Genomic DNA, 20,173 nt, shown 5'->3' on the forward strand with positions numbered 1-20,173 from the left:
TAAAGTACATCTCATCATGATAAGGAAGATTGACCATGTGACCTGTGCGCCTTCTCAGTCTGCTACCTAGGTGCTAACTGTTAATGGGCAACTTCAGGGCCCCTGCCGTTCTCTCCCTTCATATGGTTCTGTGACTTTAAACCAGACTTTGTTTGGGCAGCCCATCAAACAGAGAACCCCTTCAAAAAGAGGCCTGCCCTCTATAAAGTAGGACATCCGGCCATGCTAGTTCTAGAGCAGGGCATAGGCCAGCAGCAGCTGTATTAGAAAGTTTCCTGTTAGAATGTGCTCTAACACTGCTTTTTCTTTACTCCAGTCAATCTCACAAGATTTGGACACCCGTAGACAAAGGAAAATAAGGTTGGATATTTATCCTGAAGCAGAATCTTCTAAAATTAAGTTTAAATTTTACCCTCTCCAGATCCCCAAGCCCTGTACCCATTCCTCCCCTAGCCCAGTTTGGATCCTGTCAAATGCCCTTCCCCTCAACCTGCTCTGGCTTTGGCCCTTCCTCTATCTCTAAGTAGTGATGGGAGGAAAATCACCACATCGGTCAGCCACCCACCCATTTGATCTCTACTTTAGAGGCCCAGCACAAATGAGGTCATCAGTCCACATCCCAGAAGATTGGAAGAGAGAGGCAGTCAACATGCCCAGTTAGAGAAAAGGAATTGTGTTGCAGTGCTTAAGTATTCTTAGGGCATGTCTACACCAGGGGAGGGGAGGGGAGGATCTCGCAATATGCTGATCGCGAGATCCTCCCCCTCAGTCCACACGTGGCGAAGGAGGACATCGCAGACACCATTTTTTAAATTTTATTTTATTGAAGATGAGTGCATGAGATCTACAACGATAAGGGTAGCTTTTTTTAAAAAAAAAAAGATCCCGCTCCCCCCTCCCACCCCCAATGGGCATGAGCTCCTGAAGAGCTCTGTGCCCCATGCCCGGATTCCAGCTCCTCGTGTTTACTCGTGGGGAGCTGGGACAAAACCGGGACAGCCACCCGCATGTCCTGTGGGCTCAGGACGATCCCGAGACCGCGGGAAAAACCGGGGTAAAAGCCATCCCGGTTATTCCAGGGAAATGGAAGGATCATCCCTCCCTGCCCCCAGGATCCCCTGTGCATCATGTGGACGCACAGAGATGACCCAGGGGCAATTCCCAGGATAAGGCATGGTGTAGACATGCCCTTAGTGTCAGTACAAGGAAGGAGGATGGAGACAAAACCAGAATTAGTTGCTTGCCATTTGCTGTGACTCTGCGTCGTATTGGCTGCCCTACCAGTCCCACTGGGCACCAGCCACCGTGATAATTTCAACATGTCCCTTTTGCCCCTTTTAAATAGACATGTTAAAATAAGCCAGCACTTTTGTTTTTCTAAATGTTAAAGTGATTAGGATATTCTCATACCCTAGTAACATGATTTGTTTAAGCTAAAAAAATATTTTTTCTGTATAAAGAATGAAAATGAAGAGCTACAAAACTGCATTTCATTGATTTACCAAAAAAGCAACCCTACTTTAATATTGTGTAATGTCCAAAAGTTTTGTTTTCATTACTTATAATATAAAATAGTTTGCTAGACCAAGAGACTATCTAATAAAATACTTCCAATATTTGTAACATAAACATTTGTAACATAAATCAGATTGATATGAAACACTGCAAAGCATTCAGAGATTGATTTTCAAAAGCATAAGTATAATTGAATTCCCATGAATTGTCAATGGCAGTTCAAGGCCAAAGAGACACTGAAAATACAGCTGCATCATTACTTCTGTGTGTCATATGACAGTAATATGAAGCTATAAATGGTGTTGTTGCTGTTTAGGAGTATTATTTTATTTGTATGCTGAGACTGTGTGTCCAGGGTGGCACTCTGGCATTATTTTATCTATACAAAACTGGTCATGTGTTGTGTCACTTTCTAGCATGATCAAGAAACGATGCCAAGCAGGGCAGTGCTATGCACATTGGGAGAGCTGCTGCTTCTTTCTTCTAATTTATAGTTTTTATTGGGTTTTCCATTTCTATTTCGCCAATACAAAGTGCAAACAATAAAGAAAAGAACAATGTGTGCAGGGCCGGTGTTACCACAGAGGCCGCTCAGGCGGCCGCCTAGAGCACCATGCTCAGAGGGGCAGCACTCTCGCGCGTTGTTGGCTGTGAGCCAGCCCGGCCCGAGGGTTCAGCTGGGCCGGGGGGGGCGAGATGGCGCCCTGCGCCCCTCCAGCCGAAGCAAAGCCAGGGGCACGGGGGTGGGGGTGGGGCAGCTTCCCATTCGGACTTCCGGAACGTGAATGGGGTGCACGGGGGTCTTTGAGTGAATGCATGTGTTCATGCGTGTGTTTGTTTGAAGTGAGTGATGCTGAGTGCGTGTGTTGAGTTGGGGGGGATGATTTGGAGGCGATATTCCTATTAAATAATGCATTTTAGACCCATAGACGTTCCTTTTCAATTTGTTTGCTATAATTGGCATCACGTATTTCTTGCACTTTAAAATAAATTTAGCAGTTTCAAGTTTTGTGCTTCTTATTTTTTCCAGGAAACATCTGTTCTTAAAAATCAAAGTTGGCATTTTGGGGGTGGGTGGGGTGAAAGTAGCTCACCTTGCCTAGGGCACAAAATAGTCTGGCACCGGCCCTGAATGTGTGGGAAAGAAAAATGGGAAGGGGGATGGAGTTTTAAGGGAAAGAGAATATTAATGACAGGTCAATATTGGATATCAATCTGTAAGGTACACATTGGTAGAAAAGAGGAAAAGTCAGCTATACAAATCTGTCTTAATAAGTCCAAATAAGTATCCATCCACTGTTGTCATAGGCTGCACATTCAAATACGGAAAGGGAAACAAAGTTCTTGGATGATTGGTGGGAGGGATGATTGGTGGGAGGGACTTGTCCTTCCAGCACTGTAATACAAGCCTCTTGGTGACCATGTGCGCTCTTATGACCCGCCTGTTATGGCCACCATAGATCCCAGAGCAGAGGAATGCAATTTAATAATATACATACATCTTTAAACTTGTCTCTAGAACAAACAATAGACTTAGGCCAGAAAGGGGCCACATCATCCCTGGGTCAGGGATAAAAGCTCAGTGCCACCTCGACAACACCTCACTGGTGGGATGGGGTGAATAGGAACACAATTCAGTGGCTGCCGTCTAGAACACAGTTAAGAGAGGGGCAAAATCTACCCACCACCCCGGCCCCATGGAAGGTTTAGTCATTCCAGTGTGGATCCTGAGTTGCACTCTCTTGCCTTGCTGCCATATTACTGATCAGCTGCCATTTGCTTCTGGGGGCGGGAGGGAGTGCTGCACTTGAGAACACTGTTCCCAAGACAGGACAAAACCTATCTCCAGCTCTGACACAGAACATGCCCATGGCAGGGAACTATGGCCGGGAGGGGTCTGCAAGAAGTCTCCATGTCATAGTGCGCAGAGATACACTGCAGGCTCTAGGAGTCCTTGCAGTAGATGGTTTCCTCCTTTCACCATTCACAAAAAGCCAGGTTGTAAAGTGGACAGCAATCCCATGCGGCCCTCTCTACTTCACCGTGTTACCATCACTTCCTTTCCTCTGACCTTGCTAGTAGCAATGCCACTGCTGCTTCTTGTTAGATGTAGGGGTTACAGAAGCAGGGAAACAGGTACAGCTTCAATGGAAGTAGGCAGGTTGGGGTGGGACAGCTGCTGCACCATCATCACTTTGTGGCTATAAAGCCTTACACAGCTTGGGACCACAATACCTGATGGAACTCCTCTCCCGACAAGAGCCTACCCGTGCACTGCGCTCAGTGTCTAAGGTCCTCCTCCAAGTGCCTACTCTGAAGGAAGCTCGGAGGATGGCAACAAGGGAGAGGGCCTTTTCGGTGGTGGTGCCCCAATTATGGAATGATCTCCCCGATGAGCTCGCCTAGTGCCAACATTGTTACCTTTTCGGCGCCAGGTCAAGGCCTTTCTCTTCTCCCAGGCATTTAACAGCATTTAACAACATATGCTAAGTTGATTTTTTTAATGGAACCCAGAACTGTTGTTGTTTAAAATGGATACTGTTTTATACTGTCGTTTTTATATATTTTTTTTGATGGTTTAAAATTTTGTATACTTTTTTTTAACGTCCACTGTTTTTAACTTTTGTAAACCACCCACAGAGCTTCGGCTATGGGGCGGTATATAAATTTAATAAATAAATAACTAAAAATAGAGAGCCTTGCTTTCCTCTAGCAACTGCATGACTGATCTAAAGGAAGTGCTATTTCTTAGATCAGTCTATTTCTTAGATCAGTCTATTTCTTTAGACTGATCTAAAGGAAAATGCTATTTACAAAATGTGTTACTTTTAATTTGTGACATTTGAAACATTTGGGGAGGGGGGATTAGGCACTCAGAACTTAACACTGCTAAAAGGTACACCAAGCAAAAAAAACCCAAACACTTCCCCCCCCCCACTTCCTTTCATGAGGCCTGTTGACTAAATAGTTGGTTTTCATATTCAAGTAAGCATCCCCTGTTTGTCTTGTTTATTTGTTTCCCCGGCCCTGAATATGGATAACAAAGATGCAAGATGGGAAACTGGCCTTTCAAATTTTGTGTCACCCAGAAAAAAAACTGAAAGACGTTCCTGGTCACTTGAGAGGAGCAGCTGATGCTGTAGCACCATTTCTTCTCTTGGGAAGTGGGGCAGCACTGGCTTAAGAAAGAGCTACTCCATAGATCCATTTCACATCATTCTGACATAGCAGAGTGTGTGGAAAAGAGACACGGCACAATGGCTCCAGTGCCACTGAGGTAACATCAGAACAGACCCTTTGTGAATTCGTGGCAGATGCAAAATGTGAACTGGGGATTTTACAACAGGCCACAGTGCTACATATGCTAACGTTAATATAGTTATTTTTATGTCTGTCCTTGTTCAGTGCTGGGGGTGGTGGGCCTGGGTTCATGGGAATGATTGTCTATCTTGTAAGTCTAGCATAGGCCTGGTGCTATGCAGACTGGCTTGTAAAAATCTCACACTGATGGTTAGGAATTTGATTCTACCCCAGTTCCAGCCCAGGGCCACAGGGCAATGTAAGATTGTACTGTCTTAACAAATGAAAATGGTCCCACTCTTTAAAAACTTAGTCTAGCCTGCAATTCCACTTGCTTGTCACATTGCACTGTCACAGCTGTTGGAAGCCTTATTTATTTATTTATTTATTTATTTTATTTATTTATTACATTTTTATACCGCCCAATAGCCGAAGCTCTCTGGGCGGTTCACAAAAATTAAAACCACAGTAAAACACCCAACAGGTTAAAACACAATTACGAAATACAGTATAAAAAGCACAACCAGGATAAAACCACACAGCAAAGTTGATATAGGATTAAAATACAGAGTTAAAACAGTAAAATTTAAATTTAAGTTAAAATTAAGTGTTAAAATACTGAGTGAATAAAAAGGTCTTCAGCTGGCGACGAAAGGAGTACAGTGTAGGCGCCAGGCGGACCTCTCTGGGGAGCTCGTTCCACAACCGGGGTGCCACAGCGGAGAAAGCCCTCCTCCTAGTAGCCACCTGCCTCACTTCCTTTGGCAGGGGCTCACGGAGAAGGCCCCCTGTAGATGATCTTAAGGTCCGGGTAGGTACATATGGGAGGAGGCGTTCCTTCAGATAACCTGGCCCCAAACCGTTTAGGGCTTTAAATGTTAATACCAGCACTTTGAATTGGGCCCGGACCTGGACTGGCAGCCAATGAAGTTGTAAAAGGACTGGCGTAATGTGATCTCGCCGGCCAGTCCCTGTTAATAACCTTGCTGCCCTGTTTTGCACCAGTTGAAGTTTCCGGACCGTTTTCAAAGGCAGCCCCACGTATAACGCATTGCAGTAATCCAAACGAGAGGTTATCAGAGCATGGATAACTGTAGCTAAGCTATCTCTGTCCAGATAAGGGCGCAGCTGGTATATCAGCCTGAGCTGATAAAAGGTGCTCTTTGCCACTGAGTTCACCTGTGCCTCAAGTGACAGTTCTGGATCGAAGAGCACCCCCAAACTACGGACCCGATCCTTTAGGGGGAGTGCAACCCCGTCCAGGACAGGGCAAACATCACCTCGCCAGACAGAAGAACCACCCGCTAACAGTACCTCCGTCTTGTCTGGATTGAGTTTCAGTTTATTAGCCCTCATCCAGTCCATTACCGTGCCCAGGCACTGGTTCAGAACAGCCACTGCCTCATCTGGGTTTGATGAAAAGGAAAGGTAGAGCTGGGTATCATCCGCATATTGATGACACCTCAGTCCACATCTCCGGATAACCTCCCCCAGCGGCTTCATGTATATGTTAAACAGCATAGGGGATAAGATAGAGCCCTGTGGAACCCCATGGCTTAGGTGCCACGGCACAGAGCAATAATCCCCCAGCACCACCTTCTGGAATCAGCCATCCAAGTAGGAGCGGAACCACTGCAACGCAGTACCTCCAACTCCCAGCTCAGACAACCTATCCAGAAGGATACCATGGTCGATGGTATCGAAGGCCGCTGAGAGGTCCAGGAGAACCAACAGGGTCGCACTCCCCCTGTCTCTCTCCCGACAGAGGTCATCCCACAGGGCGACCAAGGCAGTTTCCGTTCCAAAACCAGGCCTGAAGCCCGATTGAAATGGATCTAGATAATCCGTTTCATTCAAGAGTGCCTGGAGTTGTCCTGCAACCACCCGCTCAAGCACCTTGCCCAGGAAAGGGATATTAGCCACCGGCCTGTAGTTGTTAACATCTTCCGGGTCCAGATTAGGCTTATCCGAAGAATCTATGAGTTCCTGCCACAAATCTTGTAATATTGTCATAAAAGAGTGGTCTGTTTAGCACAAAATAGGCTTGCATTCCCATTTGCGCAATTATAGTTAACACTGACAAACTGCTTCAGGCTCAGAACGCCCCATGATGATTTGACTGCATGATTTCTGAAAGGGTTCTCAAATACTGTCACATTTATCACCACTCCTTTGTTTGCTGTATCTTTGTCCATTTTTCCTATAAGAAAGGGCAGTGTAATTCACCACAACTTGAGTACAGAACTAAGCATTTGTGTACATGTGTCTTTAAACACCTGTATACACACCATCTACCTGGGAATACCGAAAGGCCTTAGGGTTACTAGCCCTGATTTTGCCCCCAATTGGCAAGAGAGTGGCCTTAGCTAGACCTACCTCTTAGTCCGCGACGGAGGGGTGAAGATCTCGTGATGGTTTTATCGCGAGATCCCCCCTCTGTTTACATGCGGCACGCGATGACCTCAGACGGAGAGGCGTTGCGCAGACCATTTTTTTACAGTTAAAGGGCCAGCAGCGCACAAATGCTCGTGCGCAAAAGGTAAGTTATTTTTTTGAAAATAATTACTTCCCCCGCTCCCCCTACCCCAGCCCTGATGGGCGCAGTGCTCCTGAGGAGCGCTGTGCCCCATGCGCGGGTCCCAGCTCCTTGCGAGGAATCACGAGGAGCTGGGACAAACTGCAGCGCCCAGCCACACGTTCTGCGGTCTTGGGCTCAGCCTGAGTCTGCAAACAAACCAGGCCTAAAGGGTAGGGCAAGATCCCGGGGCAAGGGAGGGATCATACCTCCCTGATCCCGGGATCCCCTGTGCGTCATCTGAACGCGCAGGGACGATCCTGGGGATCATCCCGGGATTTCGCCCCATCTAGCTAAGGCCAGTATAACTAGAGGTGACTTAAGGCTATTTAAAAGTTCAATATATTTGAAAGCATATTCTAAAACCTAAGTAGGAAAACAGTGAATGCCCTTTAACTTGTTAAACAAATGAAAACATGCCTCACCTGAAATCTTAAGATATGAATAGATTATAGAGAAAAGTAAGTGCACATGCAGAACTAAAATGTGAAACATGAAAGATTACTGAGAAAATGCATTTGTGCCAATGAACCACACATGTTACATTCAAAAATTACACCATGCAAAGTAAACTACAGTGTAACTTTTACTGATGCCTATTAGAAAACAATATTAGTAAAACTATTAGAGCAGTTATAGCTATGACGTACAAAAGTTATAGAAGGCCCAATTAGGAACAGTTCATATTTTTATTTTGCTCTACTTAAATTTCCACAAGTCCAAACTGGTTAAATGTAATTCTTAAAGCTTCTAATTACATAACAGTGTAGTCTAACCTTTAGGGAAAAGGAAGGGGAAATGAAAAATTATAGCTACCTGTCCCAAGAAGAGATCTGAAGAACAGGCTTTTGTGGAGCCAGATGTAGATTGGAAAATAACTCCGCCAGGGTCCAACACAGCAAAATTCAGGTAGAAAAATTAATCCAGGCGGAAAGTGAAAAGAATGTTTTAAAATGGAAAAGGGTGGTGAAATCCGTCTCACCAGTGAGTAAAATAAAATATTGGGGAGAGGGAGACTGAACCAAGCTGCTCAGGAACTAGATATCTAACCTTAACAAGCTTGTTAAAAAACGATGGCTAACTGCAGCCTTAAAACATAAAGAAGGGACAGAGTCAAAATAAGAAATTCTCTGTTCTTTCAAAAAGAAGGCAAACATACAAGCTATGGCTTAAAAGTCCCCAAACTAGCAAAAATCTGTTAGTAAAAACTGGAGCTATGCAAAAAAGAAGAAGAAGGAGGAGGAGGAAGTTCTTTTCTTGGGGTTCAGTCACTTTTTGATTCACTGTCACCCATAAACTTCCCTGCCTTCTGATCACCCTTTTCCTTGTTTCCTGCCTTCTGATTGGCCTTTTTCCTTCTTTCTAGTTGCCAACTAGAAATTTGGTACTGGGTTGGTGAAAGACATACTTTTAGGCATAGTTTTAGGCAGCTGGCATTACCTTAGCCTTTATCAGGGTACATGAGAACATTCCGGATTCAGTTGCTATCTGTGAGGAGTAACAAACATTGGAACTTCTTCTTGGTTCCACAACTTGACCACAGCTTTGTCAGCACTACTGCCTGCATGTTGGACTCCAGGCTGTAAAAACTTTCTGCCCACAAGGAAAGATAGGCCTTCTTGTGAAGTTTTACTCCCATTCCATTCCATGGCTTCCTTATTGGCCCTTTTTCCCCCCAGCATTTGAACCCAAAAAAGGGACCTGAGTTATATTTACCACATAAAGTACTAACCTGCCTTTCATTTAGGGAGAGCAGGTAAGAGTCTGTTAAGTCCTAGATTCTCCTAATTTTCTTTCAGCTTGGGGCTGCCTTAGCTTTGGCAATTTACATTATTGATTAACTTAATTACATGCCTTAATTGGAGCCATATACATTTCTTCTTTGTTTTTGAAGTCCCAGTGTTTATGGGGGTGGGGTGGGGAATTAAAGTACAACTGAAAACCCATTATAGCACCCTTTCGTCTTTGGTGAAAGTAACTGAAATAAAGTAGAAGGTATTAGAGCCTTTGCTACTCACAGAGTGGGGGTGGTAGAAGCTTTCTGTATGTTAAACAGTCTTGTGGACATCTGGCACGATTGGTTTTAATCTGTTGGCTAAAAAGTCAGGATTAAATCTTGCTTTACACCTCTTTGTACTGCAGTCAGTAAAGTGACAGAGCTGCTCTGAAACAATGACACTACTTATTCCACCCAATATGCCATGTGGTAGATCACCCCTTTTTTTTTCCAGCACCACTTCTCTGCAAAGACAATGAAGCATCTGGTGGGCTTTTCCTGTGTCCAAGATATTTTTTGTCAGTAATTTCACTCAGCCGGTCTGCTTAGTTCTCCCCTGGTGCTACTTTTTGAGACTGGGTGTGCCAAACCCAGTGCTAAGAGGTCAGGAGGCCAAAGTGATGAATTTTTATGTGCCTGTTCCTTGTGTTTCTGCTCAGTCACGATTCTTTGCGCGCTGTGCTGCCTCTGAAAGGGAGCCACTGTGGGCAATTTGTCCTCCTGGCCTGGAGAGAATGGGGAAGCAGATGAGTTAAAACAGCATGTATGACTTCGAACAGAGGAGCACACAAATTGTTTCTACAGTGGAACAGAACGCTTCTGTCACTGTGGAGCATTGGAGGTGCCCTGAGATTTGTGGCTTCTTGGCGTCCAAGTGTCAAATGCATTTAACAGCTCTTGAAGATATAGAGGAAAGAATAGCACTTCACTAGTGGTTATTGCTAAAATATGGTGCAGTTAACGCTCTGCAGCCTTCATGGGGTGATTTCCCTAAGCTGTTTTATCCTGTCCCATATCCAGCTGGTAGAGCCAATATTTTCTGTTTTTCTTTCCTGCTTTCATCAGTGAAATGGTTTTCCCCCCCATTGTACATATCAGACCATGAAAAGTGGCACATTTTAGTGGATCCTATGATCCTGGCCTATACACCAGTGGCTTGGGGGAATCTCTGAATTTGCAGGCTTGTGCATACATTACATTTATCCTTTTTGTACCTAGAATGTCACTGAACTGTGTCTACAGAATAATTCAAAAGATGAACAGGGATCTACCAAATTGCAACCCATCTTGGCATGTCATCTGGGATAGATGGCATTAATCCAGAGTTAATGCAGGCATGCGGGGGGTGGGGGAACCAAAGCGTAATCCTGGAAAAACATTACATTTGAGAGCTTTGATAAAAGATCGTCTTTTTGCTAAACTGTCTGCAAGATCCTTCAGCTCATTGTAGCCTTGGACACATTACCTATGTCTCACCTTCAAGGAGTGTTGTGGATGCATACAAACGTTAAGAATTAAATTTCCATTGTTGAGGCCAACAGAGGGAGAAGCAACAGTGGTGAACAACCCTCCATCATGTCGAGATACAGTTCCAGCTGAAAGCCTCCCTCCATCTGCCATTACTGAGGCCACCAGAGGGAGAAGCAGCAGCAGTCTGGCACTCTCCATCATGCCTAGACACTTCTCCAGCTGAGAGCCACCCTCCAGCTGAGGCCATCCGAGGAAGAAAAACAGGGCTGGCTCTCTCGTGAGGCAGGGTGAGACCACTGACTCAGGTGGTGGATCAGTAGGGAGGGGCTGGAGTGCTGCCTGCCCGGCCATTTGGCTCTCATCGCCACCAGGCAATCCACCGTCCCTTCACCAGATTGGCATCACTGCCTGCTACCACTGCAGCTGTTTCCACATCTCTCCGGCCTACCTGCTCCTGCCTGCCTACCTGTCCTAGATGTCTATCATCTTTTTTATTCTGTGGCATTTGTTGCTGGAAGAAAGCAGCTGCTGGTTGGGCTTTCTGGAGTATCCATTGCTTACTCTGAGGAAGGAGTCCTTCTTCAGAACAAGGCATTGTGCGTGAGGTGACCCCAGACAGAGGCTACTTTCCCCTCTGTCGTTTTGCTGCAATGGTGGCAAATGCTGTTCAAAGTGATTTTAAGCAATATTTGCTACTGTCAGGGCAAAGCAGCAGCAACACAGAGCACCTCTTCTACAATGTCTTGCCCTGAAGAAAGACCCTTTGAGGGGCAATATGGCTCTGGAAAGCCTAGGGACACCTGCTCTGCTGCCACTAATGCAGTAACAGAACAATAAAAAGGCCAGCTGGGTGGGCAGGTGGAGAGAAGTTCCTAAGCACTTCCCCTCACCTCTATAAAGCAGAGGTGGTGGTGGTGGTTATTGCTATTATTATTATTATTATTATTATTATTATTATTATTATTGTGCTTTTTTAGAAAAGTGGATGGAGAGATATACAAAGGCAAAATCTAAAAGAGGAAGATGGACAGTCTGTTTGAAGCATGGGGAGACAGGCAAGACAGACTTCTGAATCAGCATTCAGTTCACCGGCTGGTACATCTGTCAAATGTGTTGCAACGCTGAGGGGTATCCAGGCTTGAGATGTGGGAGAAAAAAACTGCAGAGCCTCATGACTTGCATGCACACTGCTTACCAATGTAATCGTTATCATGCAGTTTTTATATAGCGTTTTGAGTGTTCAAAGTAGAGCTCCAATGGACCGTCAGCCCCCAGCTTGCCACCCCCATCCAGTGGTAGTGAACTGGGGAGGGGGGCTCATTTTTCTCAGGTGATGGGAAGCCCAAACTAGTTTGCCAGTTGATGTAGGAGTGGGTAAATTTAACATAGTGATGGGCTGCAACACATTGGCTCCTTTTGTTCTCTTAAGAAAAAACACTTGCTAATATCATCATTGCTAATGTCATCATCTTTAATGTCATCAGCACCTCCTGCCCAGTGGCTAAAACTTTAAAATTCTAGAGGGGACATGGGTGGTGAGGGCAGAGAGGAAAGCTGCTGTTGCCCTCATAAGTGGCATTTTAAAAAAGGAAAGAGGGAGGGTGGGGAGAAGCCACTGCTAAAGTAATATTCCTCCACCACAACTGGCAAACTGAACATAAGTGCCCTGCTGGATAAGACCAAGGATCCATCTAGTGCAGCACTCTGTTCACACAGTGGCCAACCAGCCATCAGCCAGCAATGAACAAGCAGGACATGGTGCAACAGCACCCTCCCACCCACGTTCCCCAGCAACTGGTGCACAAAGGCTTACTGCCTCGAATACTGGAGATAGCACACAACCATCAGGGCTAGTACCCATTGATAGTCTTTGTCTCCAGGAATTTATCCAACCCCCTTTTGAAGCCATCCAGATTGGTGGCCATCACTACATCTTGTGGTAGTGAGTTCCATAATTTAACTATGCGCTGTGTGAAGAAGTACTTCTTTTTATTTGTCCTGGATCTCCCACCCATCAGTTTCATGGGATGACCCCGGGTTCTAGTATTTTGAGAGAGGGAGAAAAATGTCTCCCTATCCACATTCTCTACACCATGCATAATTTTGTACACCTCTTTCATGTCTCCCCTTAGCCTCCTTTTTTTCCAAGCTAAACAATCACAGTTGATGTAACCTTCCCTTGTAGGGGAGATGCTCCAGCCCCTTAATCATTTTAGTTGCCCTTTTCTGTACTTTTTGGGACCTAGGCCATAGCTAGACCTAAGGTTTATCCCTGGATCGTCCAGGGGTCAAACCTGTTAATCTAGGTGACACACAGGGGATCCAGTGCTCAGGCAGGGGCGAACCCTGGGTGATCCCAGGATAAACCTTAGGTCTAGCTGTGGCCCAAGTAGCACCACATTTTGGGTGTGAATTCCAAAACGTAGGAGAAATATACTACCTCTAGCTCAAAGCTATTCACCTCAGTCATTGTTACAATATTCTTTTATGGTGACTTAGTATTAGTATCATCAAATTGCATCTGGTGTCATAGATCAACCTTCCTTTTATTCACTCATCAAGAGAGATCCCAAGTATGCAAATCATGTCTGTCCTTTTGTGGGGGGAGGGTGGTAAGAGAAAAATCTTTTGAGGTGGACTTGAGAAATGTCAAACTATCGTGATAATTTATATAGTAAATTTCACTGTTCAACAGATTTTACATTTATTGATTTATCCTTGTAATGACCGTGGAAGAAAAATTAAACTTGGAGACTTGAACCCAGTAGACTTCAAGGCTGATCTGAAACTTGGGTTTTTGTTTCAAGGCACAACACAGTTTCCATTGCTCCATGCTGATGTACAAATGCACTAAGGGTGAAAATATACTAGGCCATTGTTGGCAAATGTACAGTCAGGATTTGTAGATAGCATTGTTTCTGTGGATGGACTCTTATTTTAAAAATGTGGAATCTCCTGGTAGAGCTCATGCATGTAACACTGTTATGTGCAAACCAGGCCATTGACTAGATTGCCATCAGTGTACACTGCAGATTGACCTGTAGTTATCTTGCAATTACAGCTTTTGAGTAGAGGATCCTGTTTCACAAAATTGTGTGAAGGTTTTATAATATTCCTACTTGGAACATCTAAGTTCTAACTAATGAGGCAGAGTGAAGCAAACACACATTATCTAATTCTGAACTTCTCACAAATCATTGGTTAGAAAGGCAGAGGCACTTGTATTGGTTTTTAGATTCACTATATATGAACTATCACATGGGCTAAATAAAAAAGCAGGAGAACTAGGGATTTGGGGAATGTCATTTAAAAATGGATTTGGAGAGACGGTGAACAATGAGAGAAAGAGAATAGCAACATATGGGGGAAAGGCTTCATGTATTCATTTTTGAAGTTTACAAGACCTACAAACACCACAAAATACAGTTGAACACACACATGCCTATTTTGTGGTGTTTGCAGGTCTTAAAACAGCTAGGTTTGTAAATATACCCAGTTGATCATAGTAGTAGAAGTAGCAACTGCAGCAAATATGGTTAACACCCAGTAAACCCTAGAACCCATGTTTAGTGCAGAGAATGAGAAATATATTTTTTAATTTCCTTTCCAAGTTTAATCCTTGTAGATAAAATTAAATATCATAAATGCAAGTATGAAAAGCATGTGCAAGCTAGTGGCAAAAAGAAATATGTTTCTGGTTCAACAAAGGGAAGGAAATGTCTGGAACATACTGAGTACACAGGATGGTACTTACAGCAATTAAACTTAAAAATATAGAGGTAATATCGTAAAATGAAAATATTAATAAAATGTGTACATTTAAATATAACTAAAGCTTATTTAGTGTAACAAAATCAAATGGTTTGTTTGACAAGTATTTCCTCTTATTTGGTTCCAAAAGAAAGTGTTGGTACAATATTTCCTTACTATACCCTTTGGCACAAACTCCTCAAGCCGCCATACCATAGTTACTAAGCCTAAGTATATGTAACTGAAATAATGCACATTCTTGCCCTGTTTGCGCTAACATTCTCTCCCCTTATACTGTTATCTCCCTGTGTTGAATGATGCATTGTGTGAGCCCTTTGAGTAAGGGCCTGTCCTCTTGTACTCTGTAAAACTCCATGCACATTGATCAGAACAGCTTACATAAGTTCCCAGGACTCCCCCATCCAGACCATGAATGCTCAGCTTTTTAGAAAATGTCACATATATTCTTGCCATGTAGTTAGTTCACTTCTTTCGGCACAACATTCAACTGAAAAGTACCGTAACCTGCTGTTTGTATGGTAGAAATTCGACGTACGTTGGTTTCTTTCACCTGATATTGGAAAATTATTATTACATCTCCCATACCAAATAGGCTAATGAACTTTAGTGAAATGTAACTCTTAAGTTCACTTTAAAAATATAATTGTCCAAACTAACCTAAACATTTCATGTTCTGTTAATTGTGATGTGACTTGGATGTACATATAATGTAATTGGCCTGAGACCTGCAGCAAGCTATTGCAGTGCGTTCTCACTACAGTCTACTCCTCTTAATTGTTTCAGCCAGCCAGCCATGCCCTCCTCCAGAATACATCATTCCATCCCCCCACCCCCATTTCCCTTTTTTCTTTTCTAATTGACACTCCACAGTGCATGACTATTGAACATGCTCATTTCTCATTGTTGGTTTTTGTTTTTGTTTGGTTTGGGGTAGACTTGCCCCTTTAGCTTTTTTCTTCAAATATTTTTCGTACTTCTGCAAGCCTCAGGCTTTCTCGGAGCATGCTGATACCTCCTTCAGTGTCCCGGTTTTGGTTACAATCCTGTTTACACTTACTGTCTCAGTTTGCTATGAGGAGTGCTTTTAAAAACAATCACAACAACAAAATCAACGCCTTAATATTAAGAGTATTCCTCTTGTTACTTGTGAGGTAACACTTACAGTACTGTTCTAACCATGTAATTTAGAAAACAAATCCCAGTAATTTAAATAGAATTTTCTAGCAAAGCAGTGGATATAGTACAGTACAAGCTTATTCAAATGACTTCTGTGTATGGTGAGATCAGGAGCAAATCTCAGGTTTGTCTACCTCTTCCCCCGATATCTCTCTGTCGACTTACTTCCTTAACTGGAGATACCATGTTTATTTGAATGCAGGATATCCAATTCCCAACACTCCAGAGCTGCAAGATTGTTTGTACAGGCCCAGACACTAAAATTAATGGAAGATTTGTCATTGACTTCAAATAGGAACTGCACTCAGTAGATTTAGGATCAGAATGCCATTCTAAACTTCTCAGCATCTGAACATTTTTAAATTCACATGCCTAACAAAGTGGGTTATTGCATCCAAAAGTTTATAGCCAGCCACATTCTATAACAATTCAATTTTGGGGGATCAAGATTGTATATTCTGTGACACAGTTCTTATCTTTCCCATGCTATGTAAAACTGTAGCATCAACTTTTTTCCTTTCCTTTTCCCTTTTTTTTCTTTCTTTTTGCAAAGGCAGAAATGGCAATTTTCTATAGAAAACGGTGATTGTCTTCAATTAAACAAGAAAGCCCCAGCATTTTATTCTGATTTTTTGTCCCACTTCCCCCCCCCAAAAAAAAGCACTTTTCAAGAGATTGTAGAAGACTGAAAAGGGCAGTGTGTTTTCGTAGCATTTTAATTCCCCCCCCCCTTTTTTTTAAACACCAACAAAAAAATCCCTTCATAAGCAAGCTGGCTTGCCTAAAAAAAAAAAAGGCGCACATGTTTCTGAAAGTTTTCTGCTTGGGTGACTACGACTTTGTAGAAACTGAAAGGAGGTGGAGTGGGGAAAAGGAATGCTCCAGATTGTATAAGAAATGAACCTTTGCCTAATCACTTTTTGTTTGTGAATAAGGTAACGTTTTGTCTCTGTGAAATTGGAAGGCAATAAGGTATTGGGGCTCTTTCTCTTTATTGGTCCTCAAGGGTCTATCAGATTTTTAATATTCTTCTTCTTCTTTCAGAGTAGGCCTGAAGTTCTGAGATATAAAGAACTTCTGGGGGTGGGGGTGTTCCCAAGCAGATGCCTTTAAGAGACAGAAATCATGAATTTCTTGAATTGCGACCACTCTGGGGGTGGCTAGAATGACTTTTCGACAGTGACAGTAACTCTGCCTTGTCTTTTCGAGCCCTTCTTCGGCCCATTCACTCCGGAAAGCTGCTTAAACGCACTTAAGCGCATTAGCATTTGGATGCTCGGGGACCATATTGACCCTCATTTGGAAGGTTTAAATGAGTGAAAGATGGAGCGATTTGTTAGGGCTTTAGAAAACCAGCTTTAGAGAGCGGCGGGTTTTCCGCTTTGGTTTGTTCGGGTGCTTGTTCTAATCTGGTGCACTGTTTAAAGGCGACCAGACTGATTTGTGACACATGAGTCCAAAGGGCTATTTTTTGGGGGCTTGACCTGATTAGCTAATTTGTGCTTTGAATTTCAATGGTCGGTATCAGAAGGGAGGCGCACTTTGGGAATGGCTAGCTGGTGGATTACCTCGCTAGTAACGGCATACAGACACAGATGGCAAAATGTTAATTACTTGTCAAAAGAGACAAAATGGGATCCGAGGCAAATTGTGAGGATGTGTGGAAAAAGTGATTAGCCCTGGGTTAAATGGAAGAAAATAAAAAGCGGTGGCTACCCCCAAGGACTTGGAGCGCCACCCCTTTCCCTCTCTTCCCTGCCCAGCAAGGAATACTTTTAGTTGTAGCAACTTCCTGGGTTCTGAATCAGACCATCCCAATAACCCTGAAGGATTTGCAGAAAGAAATAGCCATTTTTAAAAGGCTGGCCCATGTTAAAATAGACTGGACATCGTCCTTTTGAGAAATTACTACTTTAAAATACTGCCCAACTTTCAAGTCGTTATTCCAAGAGCGCGGCCATTTCTTAGCAGCATTATTTTGTTGCTCCTTTGTAAAACAAAGCAAACCAAAAAAGGTGTTGTTTTTTAAAGTCACAAGTCCAAGAAAAAAGTAAATGTATTTTTTGTGCAATATCAAATATTGAAAAGCTGAAATGGCTTGTTTTAAAACTAATTTAATTTCCATTAGAGCAGCATATACGACTCCCTGATTTGAGTACCCCCTATAGAAGGGGTATGGAAGGCAGGCCTAGAACTCAGAACATGCCATTTCTGTTTCTTTCTCTGCCATGGATTCTAAAGACAGAAGGGCAAGTAATTGCAGTGCTCCTCACAATTTCCTTCAAGTAAGCATGAATAACTCTGTAGAATATATTCGGTGTCTCTTTGAGAAGGAATTGTAACTCACATACTTTTCATGCAGGAGATCCTGGGTTCTATCTCTGGCATTCTCAATTAAAAGGATCAGGGAACAAGTGATGGCAAAGACTTTTGCCTAAGACCCTAAATAGTGTCAGAGTTGACAATTCTGGGTAGATAGTTTGATCTGGTATAAGGTAGCTTCCTGTGTAGGATTATTAGGGAGAATATATATATATATATATGGCACTCATCATCACAACAAAGATAATTAAATCTTGTCACAACAAACTTCCCTAAGTTAAATGAATGAGTTCTCAAGTAAGTCCAATGTCACATTCCCCAGTCAAGAGGCAAACGAAATCTGAAGGCAGCTTCAGATGTTAGCAGAGAAGCACAGCAGGGGAGGCATAAGTGACTCTCATTTCTCTTCTCTTTTTTTTATATCCTTCAGGAATTCATGCATTTCCTTTGTGGGGAGATGAGAAAGTTGTACCCTCTTTTGAAACATGCGTCCTACTGTAGCAAAGACTCAATTTTCTGCTAAAAGTGAAAAAAGAGATAGTGGGTCTATATTATGGATCTGCCTGTCCTTCCTGCCTCCCTTTTCACAATCAAAGCAAAGCACTGGATAAAAAAAATGCCTTGCTTTATTAGGAAATAATAGTACTAATATAAAAGACTACAAAGGTCTGCTAATTTAATTTTTGAGGAAAAATGAATAAATGAATTGAGTTTAGGAACAAGCAATTTTATGGCATCTATAAACACGTTCCTGAATTTTCCAAAATGCTTTCTGATTTTGTATGGGAGTACAGAGGACTAATGAAGTTCACTCTTTATCTTTATAAGTGAGTTGAAGTTGGGAATCTATAAATTTGTGTTTTAGTTTATTATTTTGGCCAGGTAACATTTTACAAAAGAGATGGAATTCTTATGCAAACTAAACTTTTGCTCCCTTCACCCCTCCCTCTGTGCTTTTCTTTAACAGACACTTTGTGCAAAGGCTACAATGCAGACTATCCGGGCTGCTGACACTAATGAAGTAGTCAAGCTAATATTCCGTGAATCAGATAATGACCGAAAGGTAATGTAACCAAATGCAATCCTTGTCACTGAAGAGACCACAGACATTGCTGAACGTCCCCCCACCCTGCTAGCCTTCTAGATTCCAAAGAGCTAAACACTTGTTGACTTCATTGCAATGATTCTTAGGAAGCAACTTAATCCAAAATATATACTCACAAAAATATGCATCTACTCATGAATCCATTGAGCTGTATGAGATCCAAATTCGCAGCGGGGCTATAACTGGACTTCCCCCAATAGTCCTTGGTTTTCAGCGTACGATACTGATACTGATTCACAGCAATAACCCCGCAAGAAGTCTGCAAAGTTCCCTGCAGTTACCCCTTTGAGCATGTGGAACAACTTGCACTGTAACAAGTGGCAAAGTTGTCACAAGTTTGCGGGAGAGAGTCGCAGATACTCAATGGAGTAGAACCAGGACACCACAGTGTAAAACCTCATGTGGCACTTTTCCACAAGAGACACCCCAGTAGCCTCTTTCCGTATTTCTAGGTGAATATGCTAAAAGCAAAACTAATATCCAAGTGTTAACAAGTATGGAGCCCTCCTCTCAATTTTGTTTCCATGCTGCTTCCTTATTCCTCCAGCCCTTCCTGAATGGCTGGGAAGCACCATGAATGTTGGCAGGGAGAAAGAAGTATCAGAAGCAACATACAAAGACCAACACACTGTTCAGTACAAGCATATCACAGGAAGGAGATGGCAGAGCAGATGCCTCTAGGTTCACAGATGCATCAGGAAGGGGGCTTCCCCTAATGAATAAAGGGCCATGACATATAAACTCTGTTCAATCATACTCAATCTGTATAGAGATCATGAGTGGGGAGAGGAAGCGCTCCAACCCTCCCCCCCGTACTTGTGGAGGGTGACAGTCTGAAGAAGGGAGCCTCCTCTATCTGGAGGTTGTTGGTGCGATTAAGAATGATTTTACAGGGTTCTTGGTTGGGTGGAGAATCTCCACAGATACAGGAAGCTCTTCAGACTGTTGCCTTCCACACATACAGGGTGATGGAAACACATGAGGGCAGGCTGGAGCACTTCATCTTTTCACACATTGACACTACACAGATTTTTATTTATTTATTTATTTATTTATTTCACTTATATACCGCTCCCATAGCCGGGGCTTTGGGCGGTTTACAGATTGAAAACAATTGAACAGGACTATATATTCCCCACTGATATGGGATTCTCTCTCTGCC

At 43.1% G+C, this 20,173-nt stretch overlaps 1 protein-coding gene across 5 annotated transcripts in view; it reads left to right on the forward strand.

Moving 5' to 3' along the window:
* The window catches only part of INPP5A (inositol polyphosphate-5-phosphatase A), a 290,804-nt gene that overhangs the window by 213,056 nt on the left and 57,575 nt on the right, over window positions 1-20,173 (forward strand). For all 5 annotated transcript variants that reach the window (XM_063132848.1, XM_063132845.1, XM_063132849.1 and 2 more), the window contains exon 10: window positions 18,874-18,969. In XM_063132848.1, the coding sequence (XP_062988918.1) occupies window positions 18,874-18,969 (96 nt within the window). The remainder of the gene's footprint in view (window positions 1-18,873; window positions 18,970-20,173) is intronic.

The sequence above is a fragment of the Elgaria multicarinata genome, chromosome 8, assembly GCF_023053635.1.
Source record: "Elgaria multicarinata webbii isolate HBS135686 ecotype San Diego chromosome 8, rElgMul1.1.pri, whole genome shotgun sequence".
NCBI lineage: Eukaryota > Metazoa > Chordata > Lepidosauria > Squamata > Anguidae > Elgaria > Elgaria multicarinata.